Source organism: Rhipicephalus microplus, chromosome 2, assembly GCF_043290135.1.
Source record: "Rhipicephalus microplus isolate Deutch F79 chromosome 2, USDA_Rmic, whole genome shotgun sequence".
NCBI classification, from domain to species: domain Eukaryota; kingdom Metazoa; phylum Arthropoda; class Arachnida; order Ixodida; family Ixodidae; genus Rhipicephalus; species Rhipicephalus microplus.
Window position 1 is genome coordinate 167,603,257 of NC_134701.1, and position 24,714 is coordinate 167,627,970.

Consider the following 24,714-nt stretch of genomic DNA (forward strand, 5'->3'; position numbering starts at 1 on the left):
CCTCTTTGCACTAGCGCCCACACATGGCAGCCATGATGACACCAGTGCATTGCACTAACACGAACATATCGTTCGGATTTTTAACAGAGACTGTCATCAAATTTTTACTTATTGATTCATCGATTGGAGCAAGATGAGCTTGTTGCAATGTAGTGCTTCTCGTTTACAGAGCTTCCTGATTAGCAACTACCCGAATAATGCAGGCCTGATGGCCTCAACGAAGCCTATCTGCAATACACTTCAGAAGTTTATGCCACAGCATCACGACATTCTGACCACAGGAAAAAGTATAGCAAAGCTGCACACGTACCATCTTATTTGAGCATTCCTATGATAACTGTCTTACCATGCAGCTGTTTCATGATGTAGTTGTAGCGCCCGTAAGACACTCTACTGATGCCAGTAGTCACGCCTGCCATGTCGGCAGACCTGGTATCAGGACACCTCGTCAAAAGAGAGGAATACCGCATCAACTTTCCGGCCATGTCTCAGCATACCTGCCAGGTTTTTTTTTTCGATGTTGGGTCCTTCATGCAAGACAAACAAGATGGAAAAGAAACAAAGAAAGTGCAGTGAGAATGCATCACAGTTGACAAGTATGTAGATGAAGAGTGACTGCTAATAACGTCAATGAGTTCTCTGCATATGATTTTTAAGAAAGTCACTAAGCAAAGGGCATTAACGTTGCAGTATGCTAATTTTGTTTGTGAGTGTGAGGCAATGAGGTTGTCTGACAAAGAAATAGGGTTGGCTTTTGTTCAGGGCTAGAGAACGAAAAAAATGGCTCAGTATATTGTACGCCCATGACGCAACTCCATTAGTCAATCCATATTACCTGCCACGGTGGTCTAGTGGTTACAGTGATCAACTGTTGGCCTGCAAGTGACGGGGATCGAATCCCGGCCATGACGCTTACATTTTCGATGGAGTCGAAAATGCTCGAGGTCTGATGTGTACTTCTTTTCAAGCGTGCGGTAAAGATCCCCAGGTGACCAGAACTTCCTAAGCCCTCCTCCACTACGGCTTCTCTCGTAATTATATTGTGGTTTTGGGAGGTTAAACCCCTTCAATTATTATGACTAGCCCAATATTGAGAACGCTGTATCAGTAAAATATTGGTGCATTTATACATTACTGTTTTTATTTCCTTGCAACACAATGTCCTCATTAAGAGATGCGAGTAACTGTCGACATTTCTGTGTGGCAAGAAATAGACATTAGTTCATATCACTTCTAGTTTAAATACTATATTGATATACATGATTGCTGTGGTCAAAACAGAATTGTGATAAACGAAAATTAGAATGTTTAAAATATTTCCCCCCTCTTTGTCCTTTTAGGAATGCGCTCTGCCAGCAGATAGCTATTTAATTTAATTTTTGGGAGCCGTCGAAATAGCTTTAAAAAGAAATTTAGAATGATTGATTACACAATCGGATAATTACTCACGCTACATATATCAAAACTAATTGCGGTGAAATGTGCTGAAATTAATTCTAACACTTTCACTCGCTTTAAATGTGGTCTTCGGCACTTGGCATGAATCCATGTAAATTTTACGCAGTCTATCATAACGCGCGTGCCACAAATGATTAATTTCACAGGAGCATCTCAAACAACTGCTGCGCTAAATTGCAGATACTGCTCCTAGCATGTATCTCTCACACAATTCAATTATAAGAAGAGAACGTGAATTTCTCCGTGCAGGTCTCGAGTGTACAGCACCGCTGGCTGTTATAAGAACCACACAACAAGCCAACCACATCAGCTGTTCAACCGAAGGCGGCATTTAAAAGCGGAGTGTAAAGGTATCTCTCAGCTGATCAGCATCTTTGATGCTTACACCCTCACATTTAACAGCGCGTACGTTTAAAACTGACGAGTAAGATTTAAATTAAGACAGGGGAATGTTGGCAAGCAAGTATCCGACGTCACTACGCACCTTTTTGGCGATGGTAGAAGAACTCGGAGTGTAAACAAAGCAGTGGAGAAGGCCGATTCTCGCCTCACCCGTCGCCCTTAAAAGCGCAACGTAACTGACGAGTGCGAGAATGGCAGGTGAATTCGCGCAAACGAGGCGCAGGCAGGCTACTTTCGGTTCAATCCATTCGCGACGCGGAAAAAAAAGTGCGCGCCGATGCACGCGCGCAGATTTGATGCAATCCCCAACGTGTAGAAACAAGATCAAGCGCGCCCCACGCTCGCCATGTGCTCGCGATAGTTGCTAGCATGCCGACGCTGACCGCGCCAAGCCTATCGCGCACGTTTTATTAAGACTTAGTCAGACAAGATGAGTGGGTCTAACTTTAAAAATTAAATACAAGAACGACAATTTGCGTTGTATAGTAGGCCTACAGTCGAAAATTTGTCGGCCTTTAACTATTACTCAATGAAAAGGAGCGCACTCACGTGCATGAGCGTAAAAGCAGCATCTGTAGTCTTTTTTTACATCATTTTTCCCTTCATGTTGTTGCAAACAGCAAGGAATATGTTATTTGCAGCCGAGTGCGCGGTGTTTTGCGCTAGATTTGTTTCACAGTGTGCTTACAGGTGCGACGCACGTCTCCCGTTTAAAAACAAAACTGAAACAAGAAACTGAAACGAGCGGGTGGGCGGGTCGGCGGGCGATCCTTTCCTCTTCCCTTTCAGACCAGCAGCATCGGCAGCCGCCGGTCACTACCCGCAAGCCGGGAAGGTCACCGCGGGGAGCCGTGAAAAAAAAAAGCGTCTTAATTCGCGATGTCTTCCCGCATCTCTCGCCGATTTTACCGGCTAGAAGGCACCGAAGACTTGGTGCTCGACAGGGGCGCCAGCGCGGAGGCCGAAAACCGATGGGTGTTCGAAATAGCCTGGGAAGTCGTCAATAAAGGTGAGCCCGGCTTGCTGGCCAGTCCGCATTTTTGGGGGGCCAAGGGGCACGGCCGGCTTATTAATTGCACGTAGGCAGCTCACCGAGCCATCGCCGCGGTCAAGACCGGCGTTTACAAGGGGATCCAGTGCCAGATATGCGATAGCTAGATGTGTCGTTTCTTTCGGCTGACAACTACCGAGCTCAACAGCGCTATCTAATTACGTGCGACCATCCGCGAAACGCTTCGCCGGAGCGTCAGGTGTCGGGATCACGCGGTTGTCAACCGCGGCTTCTTCGTACTAATCCGCGACAGTGCAGCAACTCGAAGTCCTGCGATCTCTTGAGCGAGATGATTGCGGCACACGCAATGTCAGACTGTATGCGCACGTACTACACGTCCTCGCATATTTCGATTATTAGCGTGCGCCGCGCTTCAAGTGACCGTGGCGGCTGGTACGGGGCAATGCACCGGCGGTTTCTATTTGTTTCGGAAGCACGCCGGACTATATAGGCACTTCAGAAGCACTAGACACGCCCCCCATTGCAGTTGTCATCGCTGCCAAAAACCGTCGTGAAGGTCGCTCCGAAGGTCGTCTCTTACATTTTGCGCGACTCGTAGCTCGGAACGATCGCACAATGCGACAACGTGCGCACATGCATCTGGGTCATCCCCCGTGGCCGACGCCAGCGCGTGATAGCGTGGCCGGGACGTCCCGCGCCGAGGATGACACAATTGTGACAGATATAATGCACGTGTAGACAACGTGCTGGTGGTGAACTCATTATGTCTTCAAACTGGTACCCTCTTGTGCACTGTCCAAAAAGAATTTTCTGCTCAGTGCTTTGAGTACACAATTTCGCATATACAAGTTTGATATTATTCGTAGCTTCGTAATATTGCTCTATCTTTAACTGATAGAGCAAACAATAGATTATAAACAATAATACTGCGCCGTGGGACCTTTTTTAGCTGTGCATTTGCTGTAAGCAGAGAGCTGAACACAGTACATAAATGTGTATGGGGAATGAAGATACAGTTGGCTAGTGTAAATATGACTGCAGTGTGCCGCACAAAATGCTGCTAATCTAATATGCCAAGTGTTCTTATTTAAGCTGAACCTGATTTTCAAAATAGAATGAGTAGAAAATGTACAACTAGTGATCTATTGTCTACCTAATTATATAATTGATAATTGGCCACATAATTATCTTGTTGCATCAATTCATGATGTATAATTTTAATATATCTTACTTAAGGGCATGAGATGTATTGGAAAGGTTGCAGAACATGCTCAGACAAAGCTAGTATAGTTGCATTTGTGATGTCACCATAAAATATTACTTGCTATCCTTCTCTCTATTGTAGCTCCTGAAGAAAGCCTGTGCTACATGAAATTATAATATCCGCATGCTTTTGCATTACAGTGCTCTTAATTAATAAAAAAAATCCTGCATGCTAGTTCTAAATAATGTTGATCAGCTACAGGTTTCATTGGCACTTTCATTGTGAATACCAAGGTCTACCACAGTCCTCAACTCGGTCCTGAACAATTCGTGACCGGCTGAACGCGGATGCATACACACCCTTGTCAGTTTTCAAGAACCGTGTGGACTTTTTTGTTTTGAAATGGTATTTAAAGTTCTATGGTGCATAGTGCAAGTACACAATGACATCATTCCAAGGGCTTTCTTTAGATCTTTGCAAAACCTTAAAAAATGTTTCTATAACTCATTACGACTATAGACAACATATGCCATTAATCTCATTTGTCTAATGTGTACCACTTTGGTTTTTTTAGGTATTGTTCAGGCCTATTTAATCACACTGAATTTCATTGAACTTGCAAGATGTACGCATCGCCCACAAGAGCAATACTAATGTCCAGCCATTTTCTCAAATTATTCAAACTTTTACAGAAATCCACTTTTTTAAATGATAATTAAATTTACACTAGTCTCAGGCAGCTTCTGGATTCTTATGGTATTCTTACAGTGTCTACATGAAGCATTAGCTTTGGCTTCAGAATTGGCTTCCTACACTGCATTTTTTTAGTACTGTTTCATGCTCCCTCGATAATTATACACAGATACTTGAAGTACATGAGCATTTACCTGAAGTTAATCCAGCAGGTGAATTTGTTTTTCAAATGTCCACATAAGTTGAGAAGACACAGCAGCACTGAAGTAGCTGCCCATGTTTTCTATAAAGGGACATCATGTCACATTTTAAGATGGCCCATGGGGCATCATGCACTGGGTCAGCTGTCACGTGTACCTGTAGGGTGAAAAAAAAAGTACTACCACAGAATACTTCAACAGTGGATTTTTTATGTGCCTGTGCAGTTGGAGGCATTTACACAGTGATCCGTTCCAAGGCCGAGGTAAGTGTGGAAGAACTGGGTGACCAGTTCTGTCTCCTGGGCCCGTTGAATGAGAACCTGGTTCGCACCGAGGTCGAAGTCCTGGAACCACCTTACAACGTCTTTTGGAACAGCATCAAGGCCCTGAGGGAACAGGGCATCAAGGTCAGAGACTCAAACTGCCAGACAGGAATTGGTAACAGCTATTATATAACACAGTATTCTGCATAGAATCTGTTGCATGCCATGTCAATGTTGCATTGGTGTGAATCCAGCACGCCATTTTGCTTGAACTATCTATTCATGGATACAAAGTGGAAAAATATAGTTCACTATGATTTCGTAACTATGACCAGAATATGTACAGTTTATTGCTAAATTTTTTATTAACAGTTAGAAAGCTCTGCCACAAAGCAGCCAAGTGTTGCAGAGAAGCTGCATGCATTCTCTTTGCATGTAGGTGCATGTGCACAGGCACCCAAGTTTTAGCATTGTGCTGGTTGACAGTATTGAACAACATTCATGTTCTTCATATGTGGAGCATCTCTCGCTCTGGGGTATGTCACACGTCAATTGTCCACGCTCACATTACTCACACGCCACTCTCCTTCCCTCTCCTCAGCAACTGTGTGTTTCTCTCTCCACTTCTCTCCTACCACCTCCTTGCGCTTGCTCCCCCGACGCGCACGCGTGTCTCTTCCCCTCTCTCTCCTATGCTCCCCCTCTCCTGCCTCGCAACGCCGACGCAGGGAGCATCTGCTAGCCTACGCTCGCTCCCCCCCACTCTTCTAAGCATTCCTCCCCACGGCGTCTCCCAAAGCTGATGCAGGCAGTGTCTGCTAGAGCATTTCTTGATTGAAAAAATCGACTGCTCGGGTTACACAATTGTTCACTGGCCACCCCATATATATAGGCACTGGATCTTGACCTGCAAGATCCAGTGCCTATATGCCGATGCAGTGCCTGTGTTGTGCCGGTGGGAGATTTCTCCTGTGCGTTGTTCAACAATAAATATTTGCAACGCGTGCATTAACTAAAAAAATTACACCATCTTTTTGAAGGGGACCTTTGGGTGATGCGGGGCATCGCAGGAGTTTCCAACACAAGGGCGTTCACGCAATGCATGGTAACGAACCAAGTTAACAACGTAATAACACACAAGTTTCATTGCAAAGGTAACATCGCAAACCGGTAAACACCGCGGTTGAACACACCGCCATTGAAAACACCGTTGAAACTCCTCGCAATGTCCCGCATGACCCCATTGTCCCCCCTTCGGAAAGATGGTGTAATTTTTTTTGTTTCTGTTCGTGATCACAAACAATACGAGTGCATGAATGTTTATACCTACATGGCTACAACACAAGACTCCTTGTGCATTGGGATGGATCAGAAGGATTGTTGTCATCAATGGCAGTGATGGCTATTGATACAAAAAATGATGTTGCCTCAACACCATACTATATTAAAGTTCACACTAAGAAAATCATTGTTTAGCATAAGCAAATGATTGCACAACTAGTCATATTGAAGGCTGCTTTGCTGCATGGACAATGTAACTGCGGTGAAGCCAGCTTTCAAGTACTGACCTTTAAGAACTGCAGCAATGAATCAGTTAGACGCCTGCTTCTTTTGCTTAGAAGCCGAATAATTGTTCCTGTTCATGGTTTTAGCAGTATGCATGACATTTAACGAGTTTACAATCAAACAAGTAAAGCTGATATGGCATCATCTGTGCGCATTCGTGACCTAGCCTATTCATTCTTTGCTTGTGTGTAGGTTGTCTATGGAAGGTGGCTTATCGATGGCTACCCTCAAGTCCTGCTTTTTGATATTGGTTCGGCCGCCTGGAAGCTCGATGAGTGGAAACGCGACCTATGGAACACCTGCAACATTGGCGTCCCATGGCACGACCGGGAGTCCAATGACACCATCATCTTCGGCTACCTCGTCGCATGGTTTCTACAAGACGTGAGTTTGCACTCTTTTTAGAGAGTCGAGTTTGCAATCTTAAACACTCGTGCTTCAACTTGTCTCGAAAACTGCTCGAGATATATATATATATATATATATATATATATATATATATATATATATATATATATATATATATATATATATATATATATATATATATATATATATATATATATATATATATATATATATATATATATATATATATACACACACACACGCGCACGCACGGGAAAGGATGTGCTCGCCTCCTCTTTCTGCGGAGCGAACAGTGGCTTTCCGGCTGGGGTTGTCTGCATGCGCACATATCTCGTAACCAAACAAGGAGGGGGAGTGCTTATGTTTGCCGCGCTATCGCAGCAACGATCAGCGTGCAGCTCTTGCCCCCACAGAAGGCGAGAGCTTCTACGGGCTGCACTCTCAACACGAAAAAAAAAACGGTGCCAAAAGTGTACCTGGAGTGGCCACCCACATATAGATCTACTCTACACATAACAAACTAACAAACAGCCAGCAGCGGCAGCACACGACACATAGCCCTTTGTACCAGCATGCGCTGCCCATGGGAGGTGCTTCTCATCAATACCGTCACTACTCACGAGCCTTGTTGTGGTTATCTACTGTGACCGCACCGCAGAAAACTTGGTTACTTAGCATGCTTAAGTGCATGTTTACTACAATTAATATTGCTCCAGAAAATGCTAGCCTTGCTTCGTAAAACATTCGAATATATTGCTATCACATTCATTGCTTCGACCTCTTGACAAAACTGTGATATTTTATTTGATATATTTCTTCATACGTAGCAGTGCACTGCTAGAAAGATAGTCACGGTGAAGTGCTATTACTCGGTTTCTTTGTTAACCATTCTGACGACCGCATAAAGTAGGCACTACATTGTCTGAAAACATTGCCATTATTTGCATTGCATGCAGTTCATGAAGGCAGTGAATGCAGAAAAGGGTCCGCCGCTGGTCGTGGCCCAGTTCCACGAGTGGCTCGCCGGCATCGGGCTGATCCTGTGTCGCACCAGACACCTTGACGTGGCCACCATATTCATCACGCACGCAACCCTGCTGGGCCGGTACTTGTGCGCAGGGAACGTGGACTTCTACAACAACCTCGACAAGGTGAGCTTAATGCCTCGCATACTATTTTTCTAAGCTGACAAGTGCACATAAGACTACTTTACTTAAAGGTCAAAGGCCACAAAATTTTTGACTGCTTAAGAAGCACCATTTTAGATTACATGCATAGTGCGTAACAATTTGCTAGGACGTGTAACTTTCATACAATGTAGACGAACAGCAACCCTCATAAAGGGAGGATGAGATGCATAAAGCTTGCAAAAGACCATTTTCAATGCAAAGCAAATAAAATTTGTTATTACTATTGGCTGACAATGACACAGCACCAGTCAGGATGTTGAGAACAAGCCTGGGTACTGTGCATGGACAACCTTCTTTAAATTTAAGCTTGTTGAAAATCTGAAAACTGATGTTCTTTCACATAGAATTTGTAGCTTATGCACTAATTTACAACTGCATGCATTATCAGATTGGATTCAATGCTTGCCCCGCCGCGGTGGTCTAGTGGCTAAAGTACTTGGCTGCCGGCCCGCAGGTCGCGGGATCGAATTCCGGCTTCGGCGGCTGCATTTCCGATGGAGGCGGAAATGTTGCAGGCCCGTGTGCTCAGATTTGGGTGCACGTTAAAGAACCCCAGGTGGTCGAAATTTCCGGAGCCCTCCACTACGGCGTCTCTCGTAATCACATGGTGGTTTTGGGACGTTAAACCCCGCAAATCAATCATGGATTCAATGCTTTTAATAAATTGTATAAATGTCGCAGCTTTTCTAAAGTTGAATAACTTGTATAGTACACTGATTTATAACCAATTTAACTGAAGTGAAATTTTATGTAGTCCACCTTTTAGTGCCACGATTGCCTAAAAATACTTCGTACTAAATTGTATGCCGACTGATTGAACATCGTTACACAAGAGCAACAGTAGACTTGAAATAATTCAGTCAAGTGTGGCATTGTGTAGTGCGACACTACTACAAAGGCAATGCAGGTCTGAACTTACAAAAATCTTAATATGAGACGGATTGACAACAGTGTGTAAGTTGCCAATTTTATTACTTGGGTGGAGGACGTGAAGCCACAATTTAACTGCTCACAACACATATCTTACTGTCTATGGCAAAAAAGAAAGGGTATTTAAACAGTATTACAGAACATGTTTAAGCTGTTACGTATATTTCGTCTATGTCTGGGAGTGTTAGCTAGTGCCACCGTTTTTGGCTATGAAGGTAAAAGTAAAACATTTTTTCAACTGCAGCTTTTCATGAGGACAGTGGCTGCCCACAGTAGCTTATTAGAAAGTACCTCAATGTGAAATAAATGTAGTTAGTTCCCATTGGTGGCAAACTGATCCTTGCTTTCATTTCTATTTTATTGTTTCCAAATTCTATTAAGGTTTATTTCCCTTGGCTTTCTTTAGCCTCCTTTGGTTGTAGTAATTAGGAAATAGCAGCTCTGATCGCCCTCAATCTTCTTGCACTTTGGGTTACAGTGATGTGAAAACTCGGCAGTATCCTCAGTCAGCTTTTCTTTTTGCTTGTTAATTCTGACAGTTTTAACAACTCTCTAAACAGCCATGCAGGTGTTTTCTCACAAGTGTTTTTCCATGGCCCCAGTTCAGTTTAGATAAGGAGGCTGGAGACAGAGGCATCTATCACCGGTACTGCATGGAACGAGCCGCCTGCCACAGTGCTCATGTGTTCGCCACGGTCTCCGACGTGACAGGAATGGAAGCGGAGCACTTGCTCAAGAGAAAGCCAGGCAAGTGCTGGCTTGTTCATTCATTGTTGCAGATTTCGACGCGGGCAAACACACTTCACCACTTTTGCTTATTTAAAGGGGCCCTGCAGCAATTTTGTGCATGGTCGGAAAACAACACTGATCAGTAATCAAGGCACCTGAGGACAGCGACACGCTATAGTGCAGTACGTGGTTAGGAATTCAGAAATATATTCAAAAGCCAGTTAGAAATTGCTTGCTCTTTTCTCAACAAATAATTTCAATCCACAATGGTTGCGATGTGTACACAAAACCCAAGGCCACTCGCCGATTTGAGCGTCGCAAGCTGTGTAGTTACCATGGCTGCTGCGGGATGTTGCAACATGGTAACGCTGCACTTTGTAGTGCAAATTTACACACAGTGTAGAATTACATCAGCATGCTCGTGATCACACTGAAATCACCCTGCACATTAAAGGGAAGAAAAAAGCACTCAAGATGCACAAATGTAGCTTTTTGCCCGCTTGTCATCCCCCCTACGTAGTTTTCAGTGCACTCTGGTACGAAGGAGAGGGGGAGAGGGAAAGCACTTAAAGGGTGTGACAAATCCCGTAACTCTGCTCGTATTTAATGGACCCTACAAATGCTTGCGGCAGTCAATTCGTGAGGCAATAAGCTCCTTTGAAGGACCACTCACACAAAATTTCGAAAGCGAGATAATGAGATAGATTTATCTGAAGGCATACACAACATCTACAAGATATCACGAGCAAACAGCCTACAACATGTTTAAAATCAGTTTTAAAGTGCATGCCATGCGATTGAGCGAGATGTGGAGTCCCTTGTGACACCAACATCAATGTGGGGGGAGCGTAAACAAAACTACATCACGAGTTTGTGTTGGCTGTTTGCTTGGCATGAGCCCTGGGCTTGTGCTACCTGCAACTTCCTCTTCCATGTCTGCAGCTTTGTGCGTGTTGGCCGTGGTGGCTGTCGGTGGGGTGCCCGCTCATGCATGCTCTCGCGTGTGATGCCAACGTCGCATTTGTGCGTGATCACGTGGCCAGCTGTGTTTACGTTGCTATCGGAACTACTACTGCCCAGCCCGGTGCTCTTTGAAACCAAAAGTGCGACTGGGCGCTCTAAAAAAGTTTTTAAATAAATAACCGACGTGCACTCATGTGCACAAGGTTTCCGGCAGTGATTGGTAGGTCATGACATATCCATTTCAACAAGAAAAACAAGGTGCTTAAGTTTTGTGTCGGTGCTGCTTTAATAAAGCCGTTCAACGATTACTCAGAAAGGTACTGCTGGGCTCCTTTAACTAATAAATTTAAGTTTAAGGGTTACTTTTGTGCCGTGTCTCGTTCGCAGATGCCATCGTGCCAAATGGGCTCAATGTCAAGAAGTTCAGTGCCCTCCACGAGTTTCAGAATATGCATGCAATAGCCAAGGAGAAGATTCACGACTTCGTCAGAGGGCACTTTTATGGGTGAGTATTTCTGTCAGAGCAGATTTGTTATGTTGAGATGCCGGTTGAGACGTAAAACTTTCCAGGCATTACGACTTCGACCTGGACAAGACGCTGTACTGCTTCACAGCAGGAAGGTACGAGTTTTCCAACAAGGGAGCAGATATGTTTATAGAGTCCTTGGCACGCCTCAATCATTACTTGAAGGTATGTGGCAGTACTGACTTCTTTTGCACGCAGCGATGCATGCAGTCCTCGGGACCATAGATGGTTTCTTATGCATGAGTGAAAAGACATGAAATTATTTTTTTAGCAATAACACTAATTTGCATTATAAAGATATGTCCGGTGGTGCACAATTTTTGTTTTGATGTGCTTCTGTTCACCCTTTCTACAGGCTTCAGGAAGTGAAGTCACTGTCGTTGCTTTTCTAATATTCCCCGCCAAAACAAACAACTTCAACGTTGAGTCGTTACGAGGCCAGGCGATCTCGAAACAACTTCGTGACACGGTCCAGCAAATGCAGTCTACGATCGGGAAGCGCATGTTCGAGATCTGCCTATCGTAAGTGAGCTTTTCTTTTTTGTTTTTGCCTACCCATTGTGGAAAGTGCTTGTTTCAGCATGTTATGTGACTTTGTGACACTGTCTTTACCTTTTGTAGCTTGAGTGTGCACACCCAAACTTTGATCCAAAAGCTAGTCACCATGGCAACTTATTTGCATTTGTTGTGTGCAGAAATGCTGCTAACTATACAGACACGATAGGAATTAAATGGGGGCTCACTTTCACTTATAACTGGCCAGAAAGGGAGGATGCAAGGGTTCATTGAAGATAAGCAGACGACATCTTCCAGGGGCAAGATCCCCAAAGGTGATGAACTCATCTACCCAGAAGACTTGGTGCGGTTGAAACGCTGCATCTACGCAACCCAGCGCACGACGCTACCGCCAGTCTGTACTCACAACATGCTGGATGATGCCTCCGACCCTGTTTTGTGCCATATTAGAAGATGTCAGCTGTTCAACCGAAGGGAGGACCGTGTTAAGGTGACTATGCCTTTTGGATTTGGTATAGTAGCACACACGATGGACTCGAAAACATGTCACAGTGAAAGTTGTTGCAAGGCTGCAAGCAAGAGCAGATATTGACTGTGCAGTTGTCGGCTGCCACAACCGCCACCAGTGTTCGTAACCACTATCACACAAAATAAGAGGAAATCAAGTTGGGACAAAATATCAGGCAGCATCGGATAGGATTTGGAACCAGGTCCTCTGCATGGCAGCCGAGTAACCTACCACAGAGTAATTCCAGTATTTGGAACTTCTTCGCAGTAAGATCCTAAACAGGAGTCACAGTGGGCTAGAAAACATGTTAACATATTTAATATAGCGTGGCAGAAGAGTAAAATGACATCCAGGTGTTGCACAATGTGTATTGCGACAAGTGGAAAGTTAAATGTTTCCAGCTCATTACAAAGGGTTCACTCATAATTCTTCATTGTATTCAACCGCTGCATCAACAGTCTATTTAATGCCTTACAGGTGTGTTACCTGTACCACACTCCTCTACATAATGAATCATGGAACAGCAAAAATAATGGCATACTGGGTGCTTTTTTACTTCACAAAAAACATGATTTATGGCATAGTGGGTACCTTGGAAGTCTACTTGTATTAGTTGCCGCAACAGAATTTACAACAGGCTCTAAAAAGACCGCTCTTCGAGCTTTTGCTACGACTGCTGCGCGTTCCGTGCAGGTCTGGCATTTTTCCTTTAGCAGTGAAGCTGTCCCGTGGATTGTTTCTTGTCCGGTAAACTGAAAAACTTGGTTGGGTGTGCGCCACAGGAATTTGGAAGCCCCACTATCGTGCGAAAACAAAATCAAATTTATTTGCGAGCAGAAACTTCATGAGTAGTGTAAAAAACTATCATAACCATGATCGCAATAACTTGATGGGTACGCACGCTTTTCTTCACTTTGTTTCATGCTCAGGATGAGTGCGCCAATTTGCCTGGCGTGGGATGCAATAACTCGGATGGGCAAGAGACACAAGTACAAAGAAATAGAAAGAGAAAAGTAGAGGGAAATAAAGGGAATAATGACGTAAAAAATGTAAAAAGTAGGCTTGTGTGAATATACGAGCACTTCGAATATTCAAGCGAATATTAACATATTCGAACTTGCTTTGATTCGGATTTAAATTATTGGAAATGACGCTGATGGACCCAAAGTGGAGACGGTAGTAACGAAAGCATGTGCGTTACTTGGCCCTAAATCGTCCTGTTTAGTTCTGTAGATAATTGAATCTGGGCTTCATTACAAAATGGTGTTTCTTGCAGGTCATTTTCCATCCAGAATTCCTGTCATCTACAAACCCATTGTTCAGTATGGACTATGAAGAGTTTGTCAGGGGTTGCCACTTGGGTGTCTTTCCATCATACTATGAACCCTGGGGCTACACGCCTGGTAAGGGCCAAGTTTGCTGCAAAGAATATTCATAGCGTCGTGCAGCAGTACAAATTTTATTGTGAGGCACACTACACCAAAACGGTGCCGTGCATGTGTACTGAGGCCTCGTGCCAATTTTTGGTATCGAGCAATGTTATTGATGCAAATGCTGACAGCACAGACTAAATGTTTGTGTACATGTGTTCATTTTTATTCTTTCCTATTACGTAAGTGTGTTTCCTCAAGAACCATCTTCTCGAGACACTTCCAGCAAAAACAAAATTTCCGCATCTGCACGACCCACGGCCTCGCTGTCGCAACACGTGTGTACCAGTTGCATTCAATAATATGGCATTTTCTAGTACTAGTTTTGCTTCGTTCAGAAAAATGAGAGTTTAGCAGTTCAGAAAACAAGAAAATCTGGAACTGCATCGCCTTAACTGGCCTCTTTCACAATGTTAATGCGATCTTTACTGTTCATGCACATAGCGTGTACATTCATCATCTGCGCTACTCACCAGCTTCATCCAGAATAATTATCACAAAGTAGGTGTTGTCCACGGCAACGGCACTCAAAACATGTTTATATTTTATTGCTCTGGAATGGTAGCACTATTTTGTCACTTCTACAGAAAAATCATGCACTTCACTTCACTGCGGCTGCAAGAGATATAGCACCACCATTCCATAGTGGTAGGGCAAAATTCATGAGTGGGTGTTGCTTTTTATGTTGTAGTGGATAATTGGCAAGTGATGTCTGAAACTTTGGTATTATGCTGTTGGGAACTTTACAAAATCAGTGAATATCGGCCAGCAACTCAGCAGAAAGTGTTGTGAATACCTAGAGCCCTCATTCTTTATGCGAGACTCGGCGATTTATAGGCACACATAGCACCATATTTGACACAAGATGTTTGGAAGACTTCAATTCGACCTAGTGCTCTGCAAATGTTGCTACTGCTGTTAGCATGCTAATGTTAGTTGACAAATGTCATGCGTTAAGTCTTTAGATAGCCTTGAATTCTAGCGTTCATGCATGTTATGCCTATAATGTATGACTATAGACACTAATGCGAGCAAATGGTTGCACTTCTGGGCAGCAAATGCAAAACAAGAACCAATGCATGTATGGCAGCGCAGCACAGCGTAGTGTGCTTCATTCTTGAGGACCAACTTAGACAGACTTGCCAGCAGTGGTAATGTCACGTCACAGGCCACCACTATTCTGTTTTTTTCAGTGTTAGCTGCTTCGGATTAGCACAGAACACATGGCTACTGGCACAGATGTGAACATCCCGCGCATTTATGCCCTCATGTACCGAGTCTCATCTTGCATTGAAGTTTGTATATGTTGATAACTGCAACTATGCGAAAGTACGTAGCGTGTGCCAGAATTTTCGTGGAATTGATATTTAGAAAAAAAATTTATTAATTCTGACAAATTACTGTTCACATATGCAATGCAGGCAGCAGCTAGAAATCTTATATTACGATTTCAATGAATAACAACAAAAACCTAGCAAACGGAGAACCATTTAATTTTTGTACGAACACTCGTCGATGCATCACCTCATTCAAACGTGCCACTGGTTTCCAGCGGAGTGCACAGTCATGGGCATTCCCAGCGTCACCACCAACCTGTCTGGCTTCGGCTGCTTCATAGCCGAGCACGTAGCCGACCCCATGTCCTACGGCATCTACATTGTCGACAGGAGATTCAAGAATGCCGAGGAGTCGGTACAACAGCTGGCTCAGGTGTGTACTGCTACCCTATCTGATCCGTCTTCTGTGTTTCACGCTGCTTTATTCCTTGTTCCTGCTAACAAGCATTACTTTTGTTCATTTTACTGTAAACGATGTGCAATTCCTTCGGACAGGTGACGTCAAAACCTTGAGGCATTAGGTGCGGTTAAAATGATACTCGAAAAATGTGTAGGCATTTCGGAACGAACTGCTCTCATTATATAATATCAACGGGTTAGTGAAATGTGAAATAAGGTTTTTATTTTGCCCACTATTGAATTCTAAGGTTAATTCTTGTTTGATCGAGGTGGTTTCTCATGTTCTTGTTTTTCTGTACTGAATTCGCGACCGTAGCCAACCTCGGCCTCTCCTGTTTACATCGTAGTACTTGTGTTTAAGACAATGTGGCTAAAGCATTCTGCTTCTCAGCATCAACTTGCATCTTGTATTTCTAGCTGAATTTCAATGAGCACGAAATGCGAGAGCACACGTGTACCTAGGTGTAGTTGCACATTGATCCCGTGTATTTTACTTAATTTGAAGCGCAGTTTTCCAGCCACTTCATAGATGCATTGATTTGGAAGGATGGTCACCACAATTCTATTTTTGAGATACCCGGTATATGTGCATATATATTTGGTTATGAGGGATGCATGGGTAAGCACCAATGTACACCACTGAACCAAATAATCATTCCACCATAACTTTTTTTTTTTAATTCAGTACATGTTTGACTTCTCCTGCCTGTCCCGGAGGCAACGAATAATCCAAAGGAACCGCACGGAACGCCTCAGCGACCTTTTAGACTGGAAAAACCTGGGAGTGGTAAGCTTACTTCCTGCAATGTGCTGATTCTGTAAGCGGGCTTTACCACGTGTCTGAGTTGCCCTTACTAGGAGAAATTTTGATGATGAGATGAAGAAAAGGTGGCAGAATATCAACCAGCCTGCATGTAGTGAGTTGGGGTAAGTTGTTACACGGACACTTAAGTGAAAGAATGAATCAGTTTTAATAAAACTTGCTGCTGGGCTAGTTGGCTCAAACTTGCAAGGAAAAAACTGGTTGCACGCAAACTAGTCAAAGATGCAGAAGACAAGACATTACGCTGTCCGCGTCTTCTGCATTCTTGTCTAGATTGCGTGCTACCAGTTTTTTGCCTTGCAAGAATCAGTTTTGGCTAAGTTATTTAGGCACAATATTGTCATTAATTACGAGATTGCAGGTTCAATATTAACAAAGCAAATTAAGGTAAAGTTTAAATTTCGTGCCTTCACATGAATGTGAGTGTCACACTTGTAATCTTCACATGTGAGCACATGTAATCTTCATGTGAATGCGAGTGCAAGTGTCACAAAATTTCAGTGTCTTTTTCTTTTAGTATTTTAGCCACATTGGTCTACCAAAACTTTTTGAAAGTTGGTACTCAAGTCTTTGGAGTACTTATAGGACAATGTGCTTTATGTTAGCTAATTAAAGGGACACTAAAGTCAAATAACAATTTGTCAGAGTGAAAGTTAAATGTATGACAGCGTGTAAAATGACAATATTATCAACGGCAGTGCCCCGCTTACCGAGAATTTAAGGTAAATGCATGAGAACACACGCGCTATGATAGGACATTAGCAAAATGGTCCCGATGACGTGAGAGGTACCACCTACAATTAATCACTAGTAATCGAACAAGCTGCACTAAATAACCTTCTGTGCATCAAAAGACTTTATAAATTGCTACTCGTTCATTTCTGTTTGATTCATGGAAAGATGAATCGCCGGACCTTACTATGAGTAATGGCGCAAGTGATTCAAAAGTTCAATTTTCGTTTGGTTAAGCTGGACAAGTCGTGTCATCTAGTGGGGCCTAATTGAATTAAACACGTCTGCCATCTTGCAGGCCATGCCAGGAAATTGTGCAATGGCCGTTGTTGCTGCTGTGGCTCTCGCTACTTTGATTCTGCTGCTACTAGTGTCAGCTGCCGCGCAGTAAAGCGGGTCAACGTTCTTCACGGCAACAGTGACGTGACACGTTCCGCTTGAGGCGGGTTCTTTGAAATGTGCTAGCTCAATGCGGACCTCTAAAACATTATTTCATTTCAAAATAAGCACTTCCTTGGCACAAAAGTAACACTACAAGGCTTCTGGACTCTTATTTTAACAATCAACGTTGTCTTTAGTGTCTTTTCAACAATTATGCAGGCTGCAGTAGACTCCATTAAAATCTGATCTCACAGCGATTTGATGCGGGAACTTCAGAGTAGTGTCACCAATTGCACTTTTTATGCTTTTTGTTAGAAATACTAAGCACCTTGTCGCAGCAATAGGGGCACTTTTAGTACTGCAACAGGGTGATTTACGAACATGAGAAAGCTTGTTTTCTCTACAGTGACCCTTCAGTTTCAATAATGTCCCACAAACTTCCACTTTGGTCGTGTTAAAATGCGCGCAGGGAAGTGCACATGAGAGTTTGGCACAGTGCCCCATTCGATGTGCCTGCGGGCGTCTCTAATTTTTACGTCGGCAGACTTGTAGAAACACATTACTTTGCGTGCACATGCTCAAGAAAAGAGCAATACATTATTTCTTTGGCAAACAATTGATGCCTAAGGGCCACAATCTTTGAGCCCCTTTAAAGCAAACGAGTGTTAAAAATGCAGTTCTGGAAACATGGTGCTCTGGGTGTACTATATTTGTGGCATAGGTCTGTCTGTGGGTGTGCAGGCTTTGACATTGGCAGAATGTTTCGAAATGACACAACAGTGGCTGTGGATATGGTTGCACGAGCCATGCGATATCCTCATTGTTGATGAGAGGAGTTCAGGGACTGCAATTTTGAACTGAATTTTCTTATTATAAATGTATGCCTGGAGCCATATTTTTTTTTTTTTTACACGTATAAGCACGTTGGCCCTTAATGAAAATACATTCCACAATTTCACTGTATCTACTGTCACTCCGCCTACTGCAAAGTGCAATTTTGAGTGTTGCAGAAAATTATGGATGCGTTCGTGTCCACTAATCTTCTAGCACAGCACATAACATCCTGCCTTCTCTCTTCGTGCAGTACTACAGGAAAGCACGGCAAATGGCCCTGCACAGGACACATCCCGAACTCCTAGAAGGAGACGTTGGGGTAAGTTGATACTTTGCAGCATTACAAGTTATTTGTGTTCAAGAATAACTTGGCCTGTGCCACAGCTGTTAGTTATTAGTACGTATAAACATTTGCACAGATATGGGCTCGGCATAAGCCTGTGCACTTGGAGGGTGCTTGTTAGAAGTGACCTTGTTCTTTGAACTCTAATTCTTTTATGGAAAACTGTATAATGTCACTATAACAGATATATTGTAGAAATATGATTTATACCCACAGCTGAACTGAAATATCAAAGTGGGATGCTACCAGTGAATTTTTAGTCTACAATGACTGCGAAATACATGAAGCTACAATACAATACACTTGAGTGAACAATGCAGAATAAACTTGTGGAATAAACTGCTGTGTGTTAGCTCATTGCCACAGACTCGGAGCTGTGCAAATAGTAAAATTTTGGGTTGAATATTGAACTTTAGTGTGAGTCGAATAGAATATTTTTCAAATATTTCTAGAATGTTTTATACTTTGAATTGAGTTCGCAAAAACAGTAGGAGAGGATTAAGCATATTCTCATGAGATAGCAACACTAAAGAGTTCATTCGAGCAAAGTTGATGAAGCACTAATGAGTTGGTGTGTCATAGTTGTATTATCAAGAAAAAGGCATTGCATAGGCCCAATTGTATTTATGTACATGATTTGGTGCAACTGTACTGTTGCCAACAACACATTAAACGTGAAAGGCAAAAAGATGCTATTTCCTCAGCATCTCCTCCTCTTTCAACTTCTGCAAATGCCCAACTGATGTGGCGGACGGGGCTGCTCCCTTCGAGTCCGGAGTTCCTAATCTGCCTTGTAGATGTCAATATATAAGGCCATCTGAAATTTTAGTTGCTAAAAATCTTCGGCGTCCGACTTTTGAACTTCCTGCCCGAAGTTCAGGACCAAAGTGGCATTAATTGAGCCCCCAACTCTTCCACAACTATCATCTCCATGCTTTGACCAACGTTCTCTCGAGTTAACAAAATTGCAACATTAGCGAAGTCTGAAAAGCGGCAATGCCGCAATACGAGAATGTCACGGGGTGAAGCATATTGAAAATCTGAAAGGGCCACTGTCGATCGGACATCGACTGTATTTGTCTTCAGGAAGTTCAAATAGCAAAATTCCAGTGCGAATCAAATCAAATGGCAAACAATATTTAAAAAATAATCAAAATCTTCAATATTCGCGTGCCCCTACAGAGAACAAATCAAAGTGTACAGTGAAATAGTGGGGTTCATTTTTGGTAATATTCGTACAATCTTTTATGTGTACAGCTTAGCAAGCTGTGCTTGCCAAAGCATACACGTATAAAAAACAAGCACACCGAGTGCTTGCTTTATTTGCTATACCAGAGTATGCAATTCATAATTGAGGCTGGAATGAAACGTGAACTCATCTCATGTAGTTGCAATTTGAATTCCACTGTGGCCTAATACCACACAACAGGTCACGGGATCTCTCTTGTGCAGCTGTCAAGAGACATAGCAACATTAATTTATTTGCATTTATAGTGAAGCATTGAGTGTATAGAGAGATATTATATCCACATTTTTGTCTTGTATGGATTGAATTGTTTAGGGTGTGTGACCACACTGTTGCCTTGTTTCCTCCCCTGAGCTTGGCTAGCATTGGTATGGATTATGGTGCCATCAGTAGTGGTGAGATGAGATGAGCCTGGCCGGATAGTTTTTTGGCAGACATGCAGGAATTGTGAATAATTTTCCTGAACACTCAAATATTGTAGTAAAATGGGATGGTCATACCTTTTCCCCCGGCATTCCATTCCAAAAGCTCTCTAATCAGGATTTAATGAAACTCCCCTGTCGCATTCTTTTCCCCTCCTGTACTTGCAAATATTTTCAGCCCAAGCTGCAAATGCGGTATCCTCGGCCCATGTCGGAACCGCCATCGCCATCGGCATCGCGCACTTCCACGCCAGCGCCCTCGGAACACGGTAGCGAAGACGACGAAGAGGACGAGGAAAACGAGGATGACGAGGAATACGCTGATGCCGTGGAGCGAGACGCACTCAGCAGCAAATAGGCCGGCGACACTTTCTCGTCCCCTCCCCTTTCCACCCTCCTCGTTGTAGCACTGCGATCGGAAACGCTCCGTGTTGTGCGAGTAAGCGGAAGGCTAGAGGACCCGCCCCAAGAGAAAGACAAATTGAACTACTGTTTCGTTTGCCACTTCAAAACGAGTCTCTGGTGCACTGCTCACGACTTCCCCCTTGTGAATCGCATCCCGTGACTTCATTCAGTTTTACCTGTGTTCACGAGGGAGCGCCAGAGCTGGGTTCAGTCGTGTCATGCTTGGAACAAATATTTCGATGGCAGATGAAAGAGCAATCCGCTCGCTACTTAACGAGCAAGGCGACCAGTACAACGAGCTGGAATCTGCTTCTATCGGTGGCTTCCCTCAAAGCCAGTGCGCAACTCCCCATGGTGGTGGCGTTTTTCTAATCGCTACTCTTCCCACCCCTGTGGTCATGATGGTGGCGGCCACATCTCTGTGGCATGAAGGTTCATTTTAATCTCTGTACCCTTTCTGCCACGGCTGTGCCATATCTCAAATGCATTATATATAATTAGTAGTATTTTTGTGCGGTGAAACCAGGCTCCGCAGTCATTACAACTGTGGTCTTTTATTAACGTTGAAGTGCTGAATAGTGTTTGTGTCGAAGGTATTTCGGAAGTTTTGGTTCATTATTTCTAGACCCAGGCGACTACAGTAGTCGCCTACGGCAATGCTTGCCGTGGTGTTCCTACTTGTGAGCTAGTGTTCCAGGGTAGCAGTTTCTATTACTTTTTGTCGTTGCTGTCCACAGCCACTGTCACTTCTTGTCTTGCACTTGTCCCATTTCCTGTTCTTATCTTCCCACCTTTCTTTTCATCCTTCATGTTGAGCTTGTATGTGCTCAATGCTGTCTGTTCCTGCTCCTCACTGTCCTGATTCAGTTTCTTCTAATCACAGGAATCAAAGATACCAGATCTCGCGAGATATATTTGCCCCTTCTACAGTCAAGAGCAATGTGTATGTTAGATTACTACAGCTGTGCACTTCTTTTTATTAGTGCCATAGAGTGCATAATTGTCTCGGCGGGCGCGAATGACATCCGGAACTCGAAGTCGACAGTTTGGATGGCTGCAGCAAGCAATTTTTCTAAGTGGTGTTTCAGAAATGCACCTGTGTGTGAACTGTCATTTCTTTTTAGTTTCACTTATTCAAAGAACTTTTACCTGTTGTATTGTCTTAGGCATGCCATGTCTCAGTTGCTGCAGTTTTTTTTTTTCATGCTTGTCGGTTAGTATTCTTTTATGTGAATTTTGAAAGGTATAAGTGGTGTCTAGCTAGATGTGGGATGATAGTTATGGGTTTTATTTGCCAGTATTAGTCTACAAAATATACCCCTGGCTGTTTCGGTGCTCTTTTGCTTTCCCTTTTGCCCATCTTCGTAAACAAAAACAATAGTTTTGGTGTCATAAGTATCATCGAAGTCTTTTTTCGTTTTTTTAACATTGCACACCAATACTCAAGCCCTGTTGAGAAATGTGTTAAGAACGTTGTGTGCACCCAAACTTCACTGTTTGTATTGTAATCTCCAGAAATTGTGCCATAAGTTGTACACTCCTTCACGAATGGGAAGAGATATAAAAAAAAGTCTTGTTCGATGTTTAATTCTTCTGGAAAATGATTGTTGAAATGTTGCATGACATGTTTGTACACAGTAATGAGAGACAAAAGAGGTGCTTTTATGCAATTGAATAATGAGAGACATTAGTTTTGTGTAGGTAGGTCCTTGTTTTACAAACTTGTGTATCATCCTATTCCTCATACCCCAACCCACTGAGTTCCCTTTGCTTTAGCACTGCAAAATAAATCTTTCAAGGAAATTCGTGTACTCTTGTTCTGGGCCTTGCAAATAAGACACACACAATTTTTTAAAGAATCTCGAAAGCACCAGAAGGAATACCTTCTTGCAAAAATCACCTCTTTATACAGGTAGCTGCTATGATTACTTTATGCGTAATTGGGTAGAAGATAAGCAAACGAGATATTTTGTTTCTTGTAAGCTATTCATAAATAGCTTGTGTAAATTTATGCAAGCTATTTTTGCACTTCATCATTTTAATTTTTTGTTTGACAGCACAATTGCTACCGGAATTTAACATGCAAGAGTTGCCTGCTATTGGTTCAAGTTGAGCAACATGCAGACTCGTAGGGAAAATTTTTATTGTAGCATGAAAGCTCATTTTAAAATTGATTACTGCGGCAAATGGTTCAATTTTGCATTGGTAGATGACCTGTCAATTGATCTTAGCAACTCTAAACTTGCTCACAGTAAACGGCACCTTTCGGTGCCATGGAAGCTGGTGCTGCATTTACTTCAGTAGTAGTTCAGGTTGCGTTATTTTACTGGGAAAGTGCCACACTTGAAAACGCTAGTCCATCACTTCGAGCTATGCTTATATTCTGGCATTGTTGACCTGTCGAGTATACTCAGTACCTACTGTGGATTTAGTTTATCACCACAAACCCACGGAGAGGAACTAACGTAGACAGAGTAAGGCAGGAGCAAGGAAAGCAGGCAAGAAAAAGTTGCTGTTTCAGAGCTGTCCAACGTCACGTGGGTGAGTACTACCGATCAGTCCCATTGCGTAACCCCTGCTGGCTCCATTCCTTCTTTGCCTGTGCTCTGCCTTTGATCTTATGGGAACTACAATTGTTGCATTAAGCTAGCATTATTTGCATGATGGCATGCTTCCGTAAACACTTGTGGCAGCAAAAGAACTTACTGAAGACACATGGTTGAGTGTTACCTTCCAATTCTGCGCTGTGCGTGTTCACTCTTGCATCTGTCTAGTGTTACAGTGCAGTATTTTCAGTTATAGTTGATAGCATTTCCCAACCCGTTCCCGGTTCTCCCTCGGCACTTTCAATGTAGCGGATAAACTAGCACTCGTGTCTGACACGTGCATGAATGTGTAAACAATCAACCTTATCAAACATAATTAACCAAATTCATCATTTCGTATTTTCAGATTTCGGTACCTAAATAAGCTGTCAAAGCACGAATAGCTGAATGCGAAACCTACGATAACATATTTGACACACTGAGGTGAAGTTTTCAGATGAGGATAAATTGGCAAGCCAATCACATAATTACTTGACTTCTAACTCAAATGTTTCACTAATTTTTATTCACAGACACACTCTCCGCAGCCTGAACATGAATTTAATGTTGACAAGCTGCTTGCACCTTCATTAGCCACTGCGGTGCAGCAATGGTTATGGTGCTTCACTGGTCACCTGAAACACGCGAGTTCTATCGCAACAGTGACGGCTGTTCAAGGCACTTGAGCGATCCATTGACTCAAGTCTTTGTGGTGTTCGTGTGACAAGGCCTACTGACAGCAACGGAGTAACATAAAAAGGGCATGCAATAAAAAGCGCTGAGCTAGGGAAGTTAGTGAATTACGTGATAGGCCGACGAAGTATGCAAGGCCGTAGAGGGCTTGACAAACACGCAATGAAACGAAGCACACCAAATGGCTTGTCGGATTCTGACGTGACGTTTCGTTCTTCCATGCATTGCCATTAAGGCTGTCGCACTGAGGTTGTTTGAGCAACTGTGCAAGAGACCCACTGAATCTTTTTAACACAGTTGCACCCCTTTATAAGAGAGACAGATTTAAGCGACGAATGGGTGTAAGAGACACCAGTACGATCATAGAATGAAAACATGGTAGCCTGCTTACAAGAGACAGCTCATATAAAAGGCCAAGAACTGCTTCCCAGTGAGTGTCCCTAATGAAGGTGTTCAGCTGTGCTATCCACTCGGACCTCATTATAACAAAATTACATTCTACACAAAAATAAGCTTTTATTAAAGCATATTCCCAACACTACATATAGTGCAAGA

The 24,714-nt window shown here is 43.1% G+C and overlaps 3 protein-coding genes across 4 annotated transcripts in view; 1 reads left to right on the forward strand and 2 right to left on the reverse strand.

Annotated features, from left to right (window-relative positions):
- The window catches only part of mtDNA-helicase (mitochondrial DNA helicase), a 29,453-nt gene extending 27,239 nt beyond the window's left edge, over positions 1 to 2,214 (reverse strand). The window contains exons 1-2 of one of the 2 annotated variants that reach the window (XM_075887072.1): positions 1,943 to 2,214; positions 347 to 527 (exon numbers count right to left, since the gene is read on the reverse strand). In XM_075887072.1, the coding sequence (XP_075743187.1) occupies positions 347 to 485 (139 nt within the window). In that variant the 5' untranslated portion in view covers positions 486 to 527; positions 1,943 to 2,214. The remainder of the gene's footprint in view (positions 1 to 346; positions 528 to 1,942) is intronic. The other variant, XM_075887073.1, reaches the window with a different exon arrangement.
- A 387-nt stretch (positions 2,215 to 2,601) lies between these two features.
- On the forward strand, positions 2,602 to 22,684 carry Glys (glycogen [starch] synthase). The gene is made up of 14 exons (XM_037421785.2): positions 2,602 to 2,869; positions 5,195 to 5,376; positions 6,991 to 7,182; positions 8,124 to 8,318; positions 9,890 to 10,034; positions 11,367 to 11,484; positions 11,550 to 11,670; positions 11,861 to 12,027; positions 12,319 to 12,511; positions 13,806 to 13,932; positions 15,512 to 15,669; positions 16,381 to 16,482; positions 18,716 to 18,784; positions 20,655 to 22,684. The coding sequence occupies exons 1-14, from the start codon at positions 2,740 to 2,742 to the stop codon at positions 20,832 to 20,834; spliced, it is 2,079 nt and encodes a 692-aa protein (XP_037277682.2). The 5' UTR covers positions 2,602 to 2,739; the 3' UTR covers positions 20,835 to 22,684.
- LOC119170579 (hsp70-binding protein 1) overlaps positions 5,160 to 24,714 on the reverse strand; it is a 31,114-nt gene continuing 11,559 nt past the window's right edge. Inside the window, exon 6 of the mRNA XM_037421786.2 lies at positions 5,160 to 5,355. Coding sequence (XP_037277683.2) covers positions 5,325 to 5,355 — 31 coding nt within the window. The 3' untranslated portion in view covers positions 5,160 to 5,324. The remainder of the gene's footprint in view (positions 5,356 to 24,714) is intronic.

Coding starts and splice junctions, on each gene's coding strand:
- Glys (XM_037421785.2), top strand. CDS start 2,740: ATGTCTTCCCGCATCTCTCGCCGATTTTACCGGCTAGAAGGCACCGAA. Junction 12,028..12,318: donor ATGTTCGAGATCTGCCTATC/GTAAGTGAGCTT, acceptor GACATCTTCCAG/GGGCAAGATCCCCAAAGGTG. Junction 13,933..15,511: donor ACCCTGGGGCTACACGCCTG/GTAAGGGCCAAG, acceptor ACTGGTTTCCAG/CGGAGTGCACAGTCATGGGC.